Consider the following 12,171-nt stretch of genomic DNA (forward strand, 5'->3'; position numbering starts at 1 on the left):
ATAACAACATATTATATTTGACTAGCTAGAGTCTGCTAAACTCTAGGGTTTTACAATTTTCATCTTAGAAGTGGAAGCCAATCTTAAGCAGCAAATCTTGAGCAGATATTAAATATTGAAGGCAATAACTGCCCCACCGAGCAGCACATTGATCACAAAGTCAACAAAGGATGAACTGGAAACAGCCAACTGGAATCTAATTAATGTTTTTTTCACCAAAGAGCACCACACTGGTAAATGGAGGCTCCCTACTCACACTGTTAAAGGTTTTTAATGGCTTGTTTACCAACCTTTTTGACCGCTTTTCGTATTCTAGACCCCACTTCCTGCAGTGATGCAATATTTTTCTTATCTTTCACGTACTTTTACATTTCAGATGAGGTGACATTACATAGAAATGAAAACAAAATCAACCATATGAGTAGTGGTAGTGTTGTGGAGCTATCGTCATTCCCACAATAACACCCATACGTCAAACAGTGAAAATGACCAACTCTCTTTCTCTTTAAAACCCATATATATATATATATATATATATATATATATATATATATATATATATATATATATATATATATATATATGTGTATATATATATATATATATATGTATAATTGATAGACTGATTTAATCAACAATATAATGTATTGTCAGCATAGATAAACAGTTCCTAAGGGACCAGATAAAGTCATATTCTGTTGAATTTGGGTAATAATATTGAGTAAAAAGGCGGCACGGTGGCCGACTGGTTAGCACGATGGCATCACAGTGAGAGACAGCATCGGGCGTGGGTTTGATCCCGGCTCCGGCCATCCTGTGTGGAGTTTGCATGTTCTCCCCGTGCTTGCGTGGGTTTCCTCCGGGTACTCCGGTTTCCTCCCACATTCCAAAAACATGCATGGCAGGCCGATTGAACACTCGAAATTGCCCCTAGGTATGAGTGTGAGCGCGGATGGTTGTTCGTCTCTCTGTGCCCTGCAATTGGGTGGCAACCAGTTCAGGGTGTCCCCCGCCTACTGCCTGAAGATAGCTGGGATAGGCTCCAGCACCCCACGCGACCCTAGTGAGGAGAAGCGGTACAGATGATGGATGGATGGATGGATATTGAGTAAAAAATACAATTCTATTGTATGCTATGTGAGTAGGAACATTGTTAACTCTAAGTTAACATTCGCCTGACACAGGCAGCATGTGCTACCTGCCGCATGCAGAGAAGAAAACCGACGCTGCTTTGCGGCATCACCTCCTTAGAGAATAGGCTTCACAAGTCAACATCGAGGAAAAATCTGGGGCTAGAGTCTCATCGGCAGTTCGTGGTTGCATGCAATCTTGCTCTGGAAACTCCTGAGACATTAATGGTCCCAAACCGTCCTGGCCTGTCGTGCCACTTGGACCAACCATTGCCGTGGAGAGAGAGAGAGAATTTGATCTGACCCTTTTTTAGTCCGTTAGATCATGCCCATATTTGCCGGTGGATAGTTACCTCATTTGGCATACTGTAGTTTCGTATGATGTAAAGATTGACAGTGACTCAAGATACATTTGCAAATAAAAAAAAAATATTTTTTAGCAATACCTTTGTTTGCAACAAGCAAAATTGGTCAGTTATTTCATGTAACTGCATAACAAAAATGGAACTGATAGCATGGCAAAAACTTAAAATACCAGATAAAGCAGTGAAACAATAGCTGAAACAAAAAAATTCATTTTACTTGTTCAACAAAATGTGATAAGGATACCAATTAGAAGTTTTTTGATTACATTAAGCAATGGATTTTGAACATTTTTTAAACACTTAAGAACAATTGACCAACAAGAAACATTGCTCGCTGCTGAGATTTCTATTTCCTATTTATTATATCCACGACTTTCCATTATTTAAGCAATTGGGGAGTCTAAAATCTCATTTAATATTTCATCGACCAAAGGGGTGTACATTCTCGCAAGATCATATGGCTGCCTGCACAACATCGCAAGACAAAAGCAAAAACCAAGATCGACAAAACCGCTCTTCGCAGATGATGCAGTTGTCAGGGAATTCTTCCCCATTTCTCTTTATAGTCTGTACGCACTTTGCTGTAGGGACGTTCATACTAGCTCGCCACCTTAGTCAGCTGATCCTCAAAGTTTTCTAACAATGGTCGCATTGGGAAAATAAAAGCTCGAAAGACATCCATTTTGGCATGAATCACAATCACTTTGAATTTCTCATCAATCACACAATATTCTAAGGAAAAAAAGCAGAGCTAGAATTAAAAAAACATCAGGGCTGCAAGAAAAATAAAATAAAATAATCCTGTTTTTTCAATCATGAGAGTTAGAACTTATTTTTTTGTGCATATAGCATTTAATTTGTAATAGGAGAACGAAGCCGTGTATATAGTTTGGCAGAAAAGTTCCAGGACTGGCATCACAAAAGACACATTTAAATCCCCAAATAAAAGTGTCCCCCTTCAGTTTGAGCCAGACTATCGACCAGCACATGCATGAAGAGATCCTGAGGCATTTTCTGTTCAATAGGTGAGAATTCATCAGAATAGAACTCGTGGCTGCTTCACCATGTCAACTCAGTTCTCACAACGCTCTGAGCATCCCACAATTACTGAATGTGAAGAACATCTCAGGTTTTGCAATATTTTTGATGACAACTAACCAATATGCTAGGAATATCTTACATTTGGAGAACGCTTCTAACCCAATCACTGCGGAAGCTGGAATACGTCCTTGTTTTCTTCACCAGTCCCATCTGATTTCGTGGCAGCATTTTAATGATGAGAACCTCTTAACAACAACTTTAATCAGTCAAATGTAGGTCATATTCATAGAAAAGTTAGCAGATTTTTAATGGCTTATTTAACTTTGCTCACACTCACTGAACCACCCCGGTTAATATTTAATCAAAATTTTTTTGAAGGCCAGCATGGCATATAACAGGAAGACAATTTGAAGTTAAACGGTGTTTCAGTGCTTAGTACAAGGAAACTGAAAAACTCGCAGCTTGTGACAACTCAATGATGTGATTCCTGTTTGGATAACAGACAGAGATAGGGATTAGATTTTGGTTTGTAAAAAATGAAATACCTGAGAGAGGCATAGTAGTAGGAAGTTGATCAAAGAAGGGCATGTCATGCAGATAAACAGCAGAGAGATAGAGAGATGCTGATGGAGATATCAAGCATGCACTGCGTAGTGCATACTTGATATGCCACAGAAGCTGCCAAAGAAACTTTTGAAACAATTTTCTCTCTGTTGAAGGAGGAGCATGCGTCTTCCCAGGAGTGGGGCAGAGAAGGTCAACTATGACTGTACACACCGAGGAGATGGTATCATCTCGGGAATTTAAGAAAACCTAGCAAGCACGGCATATACAAATATCTTCATATGTGTGTCTCATTTAGCGTTGCACCAAGTATTGCTACCAATATTGCACCGTGAATATTAACGGGCAAAAATGACACAGATACCATGATTCCCAAATATCGCTACTTCACTGGTAAAAAAAAAAATCTGCGAAAAGCGTGCCAACGTTGTGTCAGAAAGGGGCCACGCAGCGTGTTCACCGCTGGGATGCGCGTCAAGCCGGTTAAATCCTTCTCATGTAAATTAATATATAAAATAAATAAATATCCAAGTCTGCGTATTTATACTGGCATTTTAAAAATGACAGGGCGTGCAAATTTGAGGCGGTTTCCCCGATCACCGACGCACGCAATACATGTACTCGCTCGGTGCATTTTGGTGACGGAGTTCACGCTTATTCAATTATAAAGTACAAATACTATTTATTACTTTTGTAAAACACATTACATATAACTGGTGGGGTTTCCAACTATTTTGCACTCACAAGCTTAAACTTAAAAAGCAAAAAAACACGTCGGACATCACTGTGCTATCATTTACTGAAAACCTGCAGCAAACACAAAAAAACAGCAACAAATAGAAGCTGGTAAAAAATATTCAATTGATTCACTCGAATAGGCATTGCCAACACTGCTGCAAAAAAACTAAATAGACAATAAATGCTATTTAATTTGCTCTGGACAGCCTTTTCCCCCAAAATGCTCAAAGGCAAGTGACCTCATCATTATTCCACAGCTCACCAACATTTCTCAACTCATAGTTTATGCAGCAACAAGCTTTTGCTGTTGTTTTGATTTAGTATAGGTGTTGTTTGTGTCATGATTTGTATTTGTTATTTTTGGTTTAGTATTTGGTTTCATGTTTTGGCCTTGTTCCTGTGTCTTGTCTCGTCTTGTCTATTGTGTCCACCTGTGTTCGTTTACCCAAGCCCTTGTGTTAACCAATCCGGTCCTTCCAACCCTCCGTGTCTTGTCCAGGTGCTCCTCGTTGTCTTTTCAATTTGTGTGTATTTAATTCCCTGGTTGCTTTCACTTCTTGTTGGTTCATTGTCATTTTCACTGTCACTGTCCCTGTCGCTTGTCTCTGTCGCTTGTTCCTGTTGCCTGTTCCTGTCGCCTGTCCCTGTCGTTGGTTTCCTGTCGTTGTCCAGTTTTTCCAAGTTCCTCGTTTGCCTTTTGTTTTCTGTTATTAAATGCCCTTTAAGTTACCCCTGCCTGGCTTCCCTGCGTTTGGGTCCTCACCTACCTCAACCCGGACCGTGACAGTTTGGCTAGACTTGCGTATAATTGAGCGCCTTATTTGGCATTCAGCTTGGAAAGTGAGAATACATCCATATGATCCAATAAATCTGTATCTCTGTTTAGGGTGAAATGACATCAGTAGATATAGTCTTTCTACAATCACAATGTTTGGGTCCTATCAGCAGGGTTATAAATTAACACCAGCCAAATGCGGGTTAAAATTCATTTTGGCGGGTACTGATAAAAACTTATCAGCCAGTTTGGCCGGTGATGCATGAGGCAATTGTGTCAGTCAGATAAAGTTGGCCATCGAGTCTTGAGGATCGATTGGAACCGGGAGTAACATTTGGATTCTCCTGGAATCGTGTACATTTAAAATTTCCGGTTCCCTGTTATGGTGTCACGTCCACCAACCCGAAGACGAAGAGGGCAATGGAGAAGAAATGTGCAAGCACCCGGCACCGATCACGTGTGGATTCATTGTGTTCGACTAAGTGCAGTCACTTGCAATAAGATGATATTGTGAAAAGGAGTTTGTATACACGTGTATAAGCTAACGGAGTGCCGTGTCTGAGGAGATTGGCGCTCCCTCCCATACAAGCCTCAGCCTGCAGTGTGCTGAATATTTATTTAATTTACATATTTATTGAGTGAGAGTGTTATGAAGTGATGTGTCGCATAAGTAACGATTGCATTTATATCTTCATTTGTTCCACAAAGATTATTTACACAACTTAAAAACTGAATAATCGTAGAGGTGGAGAATACAGGTCCAAAAAGTGAAACCTTGCCACAGTGAGCGTTTTCTCCACCTGCCTGCAATCAGCCACCTGCACCTGTTTCCAATCAGACTTGGCTAACATTTAGGTTGGGCTCCAAATGAAGGATGGTGCCAGCGTATTGTTTTGCGAGCCGTTTTGCTGCTTGTCATTCTTCTTGGTCGTTAGCATTTTTTTCCTGTCGCATCCAGTCTTGTTGTCATATTTGTGCATTTTAGTACCACGGGTACATTTATGCCGCCGTTTTTCCTTTGTTTGGTGTACCAGAATTACTTTTTTTTTTTTAATACTTCTGTGATTTTCTGTTTAATTTTGCGTGGATTGCTCTCTTGGAACCTTTCATCATTCTTTATTCAGTCTTATTTGTTCGTGTGGTGTCACATTTCTTTTTCTCACAGTGACATTTTGTCATCGTTATTTTACGTTGTTCTGATGGTCAGTTGCGTCTCGTGAATATCTATTCCCAGGGTAGTCCAAAACTCAGAAGATCCGGACGATTTTATGCAGGCTTTGCTCAACATGGAGTAGTCAGCCAAAATACATGCAAACATAACGAAATTGGCACATTGATGATACCCAAACTTAACCATTTAACACTAAAGTCATTTGAATAACTGTGTTTGCAGTCTCGTAGCACAAAGGGAAGCGGTATTGTTATGAATAAGAAAACTCATACAAAGACCACACAACATAAAATATTGGCTGATTTGATAATGTAGCCAATCAGCTCGGTGTTAAATCTCGGCAGACATTATTTAAAAATCCCATCTATATTCTCTATAATGAGGAATCAATAATTTGAGTTTCTAATTTGATTCCAACCAATGCTATTATGCTTAAAATTGGGACATGAATTGTGTCACGTATTGATGTACATTTACAAAGTAGATCAAGAGCGAAAGAGACAGCCATTGACAATTACATTCACAAGCATGGACAATTTAGAGTGTTAAATATTTGATGACCAAGCTGGGCGTGGTGGCTCACTAGTGTACCACGAGAGATCATCAGGGATGTAGCAGGGAATTATGCAATTTAACTTAATTTGCCAGAAAATGAATAATGACAAATACTGAATATCTTCATCTATCTTTGCCAAATCGCAAATGGCATTTAGTGACATGCAGAATGATTTAATGTTCTGCCATTAGATCGCAGAAGGTACAGGACAATAATCCTGTGTATTCACTTGTTGCCTAAATCTCAGCTTCCTAAGAGTGTAACAGCTTTGTGTTCAAATAAAGAGGATTTATGATTAAATTGAGACAAGAACATTATTTCAGTATTCACACTTATGCTGACATTGTTTTCCATCTTGTCGAGATGCCTTGTGGCACCATTCTGCCTCTCACTGATCAATCTTCATAATAGGAAAGGGCCCGGGTTTGGGAGAAGAGACTGCTGGTTGTCAGTGGAGATACAGTTATGTTCGGTGTGTGATGTGTTGTCCATCTCAAGTACACCACATGCTATAAGAGCAGTAACAATACACGTGATGTTTTCACCATCGTGAGATGGGCCCCTTGACAACTGAAAAAAAATATCTGATGCTTCAGGCTCTGTGTAGCCTATTGTATTGATATTGGGTATGTCACAGGACAAATTTTTACGCTTCACACAGATAGCCGCTTATAACATATCCAGAAACGGACATCAACTTGATTGCTTGTGTAACTCGGTTGTGTCAACCCCAAATAGTTTGCCTCAAAACAATTAACTCATTTAATCCCAGCCATTTTCACGAGAGGAAACACCTCAATCACAGCGGGTTTTTTTCGGGATTTTGACTGATTTTGCAAGGCCTTCAAAATCTTGTGTTCTAAAGATATAAAAACATGGAGCTGTGACGTAAAAAAAAAAAAAAGGCTAAGACGTATAAATACGTCTTCGGGAGGCGAGAAATACAATTTTGAAAATGTATATATACACGTCTTATGGATTGAATGAGTTAATAAATGAATAGTTATAATGTTTTGATGGGGGTTTTTACTAAAACACCTCTGAGGCTTGGTGTGATGCTCACATGCTCGGTTTGTGCCGAAGAGTCGAAAATTCGCCCCGATCGTCCACTTCACTCATGTTCTGCAACATTGCTCAATGTGCAGTGGGCCGGAGTAGATAATTTATAACATGCCCACCAACAGTGTGTCCCTTCTGTTAAAATAAAGACACAAGGCAGCTGCGACTTGGAGTCTTATGTCTCATAATTACAGAAATGGCCTATTATTATGAACAGGCAATGGAGAAAAGGCAGATGGACGTGAAAGGGGTGTTCATCAATGTCATACTGGCTCCATACTGTGCAGTTGTTGCCCCCCTTCTGAGATGAACTAAGAGAGGAGGGTTCTCTGCTGCCGATGATGTTTCATCATCACCAAATTCCCACCAGTGATCCGTCATAAAGGTTCTGAAAAGACTTATTTCTGTACTTTGACAATGACAGATTCCAAAAGGGCAGTTTAATAACTGTCAGTTAACACCAGGTGTGAGAATGCATCTCTTTCCCAAGTGTAACTCCACTCTTTGTTTTAAGATTAATCTCTTTATTTGTTCTTGTTGCAAAAATCCCTGAAAGGAAATGTACTACGGTAAATATGTAAAGCCCATATATCCATACATGTTTGTATGCAAACATACATGCATGCTTCACCGGTTATGATACAGAATCAGAAACATTATACAGTAAATAAGACCCATTTAGCTCAAATGGAAGTACATTCCACTATTTGGGAGCAACAGAAAGCAAGGCTCTACCACTTTTAGTATTTAATCTTGTGTGAGTGGCGGTAAGTAATGTGGTCAGCAGAGCAGAGGTTGCTAACAGGACAATAAAATGATACCGTATGCACCAAGCATTAAAAACTGACCAATTGAGGGCTCAGTAAGTGACTGAGTGGGTCATTTTCACATAATTTTCTATATGACATGAAAGGAGTCCAGTGGAAGGTAATCATGAGGGGCCATCATGCAGGACATTTGACAAGATATTCATTTATATGTTGCGCAAGCATTGATTTATTGATATCTTGTAAGAGTTTGACCTTTTCCAAGCTGATGATATTTTGCCAAGTTCACCTCGAACCTAATTCTACATGTGTAAAGAGTACTAGAGGTGGTGCCGCTTTACTGACAGCAGACATTTGGAACAGCTGAGCTATGATGTTTGACAGATCATTTGACAATGTTAAATTGTCATAAAGGACCCGATTTCATATGTTTTGAACAACGGGTCATATTTTACGCATGTGATTGTTTAAAGTGACGGAGCACATATGCCTCCATCTAATACCACCACTTTTCAGCTGTGTATTTGGCAACTATCTCGAGCCACTAAATACAAGGCTGCCAACTGTAACAGTCCTTGTTTCACCATTGACTGTAAATGGACCAGAACCATTGCCCCTGTCAAGGTACTCCAAGTGCATTAGTGTTGCTTCATTCACTCAAAGTGATAACAAGGCAATTAAGAGTGTTAGAAGTGTTGTTTTCTGGTTTCCACAGGTATGACATTCGTCTGGAGCGTCATCTGTAAAATGGCATGCTATAACAAATCATGAAACAAATTTATCTGATGGAAGAGCTTTTATTTGTTGTGACTGTCACAATATGTCCTGAGCATAGATAGATGAACAAAGCTATATTTAGTAAGTAATTTTCTGACAAATCTAATTGGAGAAATAGATAATTACACTTAATCTACCACGGCACACTAGTCCTCAACTGCACTCTGGTTGGTTTAGGAATCACTGGTTGAGAGCATTTTAATAAATGGTGGCTTTAGAACATTGGGTAAATTCGTATAAAAAAAAATGCACGTGATTTTGGACAAATTGAGAGTAAGAATGTTTTTGAAACATCTGACAATTTTGTCATTTTTTAATATAATTTCTAGATGAAACACACCCCTGGACCATAATAATAATAATAATAATAATGAAACAATTCTCACAATTTGGTTTGAATACATTTGGGATGCTAATACTGACACTGGGACTGCGATTTTTTTTTTATTGTAAAAATAGCCAAGTCACAGTCTACTTTCAAGACTGACACCTCAATAAACATCCCAAACCACGTTCCTAATCTTTATTAGTGAGGCAAACCAAAACAGATTGCACTTACTGCTTGACATATGATGGGATATTTGATTCGATTGATGCCGCCGGCAAACACAGCGAAGGTCAGAGCCGTATGGAAGCAGAAGTTGAGAAGTATATGCCATCCCTTCCGACTGATGCGGATTGCACTGCCAAAAGAAAGATCAGTATATAGAAAATTAGCACTTCTCAAAGCAAAAATAGTTAGCATCAATAGTCATCGTAAATTTATCTGTGGTATCGCATTCCCTTTGCCATTACTTCACCATCATACTGATACTGTGATAATTGTTATACCAGAAGTCGAGGGTGATGTGTATATATATATATATATATATATATATATATATATATATATATATATATATATATATATATATATATAGAGAGAGAGAGAGAGAGAGAGAGAGAGAGAGAGAGAGAGAGAGAGAGAGAGAGAGAGAGAGAGAGAGAGAGAGAGAGAGAGAGAGAGAGAGAGAGAGAGAGAGAGAGAGAGAGAGAGAGAGAGAGAGAGAGAGAGAGAGAGAGAGAGAGAGAGAGAGAGAGAGAGAGAGAGAGAGAGAGAGAGAGAGAGAGAGAGAGAGAGAGAGAGAGAGAGAGAGAGAGAGAGAGAGAGAGAGAGAGAGAGAGAGAGAGAGAGAGAGCTCTCCCCAACTCTAACCAACATGCTCATCTTATTTTTCAACATTGACAAACAGATCACACATTTATGCTTTTCATCAATGTTAATAAACGGAATAGCCAACAAATCAAATGGTAGACATATCATATTTTTCACACAGCATTTTTTTTCACTCATTTGTATGTATAAAAATAGATTTGAACAAAATTGATCTACTGATATAATAAACAACTGCACTTAACAAACTAAGTACACATAATGCACTCTTGCACCTGCGGTCAAAACAGTATTTCAAACGTAATAATCAGAGCTCTGGCATTTGACGTCACATATCCCACGATGCACTGCGGCAATGTAAACAATGTTATTTTGGCAGGGTAGAAAACTTTTTTGCTAATATGTGGAAACAGCACCCTTCGACAACGGCAGTTGTGTACCAGGGTGTCACACATCGTAATGAGGAGTGAGCATTTTACATGCTACCGAAAGAAGAAGCAAAAACTCTGCTCCTCCTATATGCGGGTTGCTCTCCTCCACCAGGGAGGCCGCCGCAGGCAAGCACACCAGCGCCGCTTCCACATCCAGTGCACCTGCTCACAGCGATTCTGGTCCCTATTAACCACGGAAAATGAGGGATCACTCTATATATGAATTGACCTGATCATTTCGGAGAAGCCTACAACAGGAAAAAGCCATGCTTTGGTTCATTTAATGCACCCAGAGTGAGTGGCAATAGGATCTACACCTATATGCCATTCCTGGGTAATATTGGATTTAAAACTTGGAACAGCGCACCAGAAAATTGTTCCGGGAGAGGCCAGCACCAATTGTCACCTCGAAGCACAGAAATGCAGACTTGAAAGGAGTTTTGTCAAAGGTGATGTGACATAAATCCTACTTGTTACGTCCTTGTACAGCCCCAAGATCATTCGGAAGCTTCCAAATTACAGGTGCAGTGTAAAATGAATTTTATTTTATTTTTTGGGGGCATTTCAAAAATGTTTACACAAGCAGAATCTGATTCTTCTGTCACTTTGCCTGGCAACACTTTGAGGGCTGGTTTGCAGCTGCCTTTCAGATGCGGTATGTAAAGACGCAAAATCAATTCGTCTCAGGCTTGATGAATCATATTGCCCATAATAAATTAATACATTGGCATAAACTCCTCGCGCAACACCAGAATAACTGCGCTGCGATGTAGCACGTTTGGCAGACATGATCCTGGTTTTGTCAGGTTAGCTGATCACCTACCACATCTGTTCGTGTGCGCAAATATAGTATGTTTTCACACTTGGCAAATTAGTTCAATTGTACCTCCAAGTATTTTCCTCAAGGCATCCTAACAGTGGTACGTTCCCACAAGAAGGTGTCCAGGAGGCACCCCAATCTCTAATAATAATTTAAGGGCACATAAAAAGACATGGACCATTTCCATTCCTATTCACACCATCAGTGAGTGAAAAGCTACCAGCACTCAATTCAGACGAGGATACCATTACATCATCAGTGACATAAAACAGCTACAATAACTCTTTAACTATAACACAGGTCGCTACCTCAAATTTGTTTTATAGTGATGGACCTGCGGCAAAGAGCATCCCAACGTGTCATTAATATCATGGCACAGAGTGGTACTTTACATGCACGCAAACAGAAATCATTCCAACTAAAAGGGGAGGGGAGATTGGTTCCGGTTCGCTAGATCAATTGAAGCTTCTTATAAAACTATGCATTTGTATTTGCTTTGAGCTCAGGGTTACACAGCCACGGGTAAGGCACTTAACCCACTTCACCATGTTCTATCCAGCTGATAGAAAATAGACTGAATAGGTCAACATATACACTGTATGACACACTTTTACCAACAGTCCTGAGTGAACTCTTTCTGTTGAATACAAGGTAGTCATTGTCACAATATAAAATATCATATAACCTGGAAGTCGTCACGGTCCAAAATGGCAATTGAGTAGCACTCGAGCCAACCCTACGTAGATGAAGCATTGGCAGCAGTGAGGGGTGTTTGGGGCCAGGCTTCACAGCGCTGTCTCTGCCACAGTCCAGGTATTGAAATG

The 12,171-nt window shown here is 39.7% G+C and overlaps 1 protein-coding gene across 1 annotated transcript in view; it reads right to left on the reverse strand.

Moving 5' to 3' along the window:
- The window catches only part of adgra1b (adhesion G protein-coupled receptor A1b), a 157,203-nt gene that overhangs the window by 11,443 nt on the left and 133,589 nt on the right, over positions 1 to 12,171 (reverse strand). The window contains exon 16 of the mRNA XM_088305075.1: positions 9,503 to 9,626. Within this exon, the coding sequence (XP_088161201.1) occupies positions 9,503 to 9,626 (124 nt within the window). The remainder of the gene's footprint in view (positions 1 to 9,502; positions 9,627 to 12,171) is intronic.

This window comes from Idiotropiscis lumnitzeri, chromosome 9, assembly GCF_059441095.1.
Source record: "Idiotropiscis lumnitzeri isolate Australia: NSW breed Sydney's pygmy pipehorse chromosome 9, RoL_Ilum_1.0, whole genome shotgun sequence".
NCBI lineage: Eukaryota > Metazoa > Chordata > Actinopteri > Syngnathiformes > Syngnathidae > Idiotropiscis > Idiotropiscis lumnitzeri.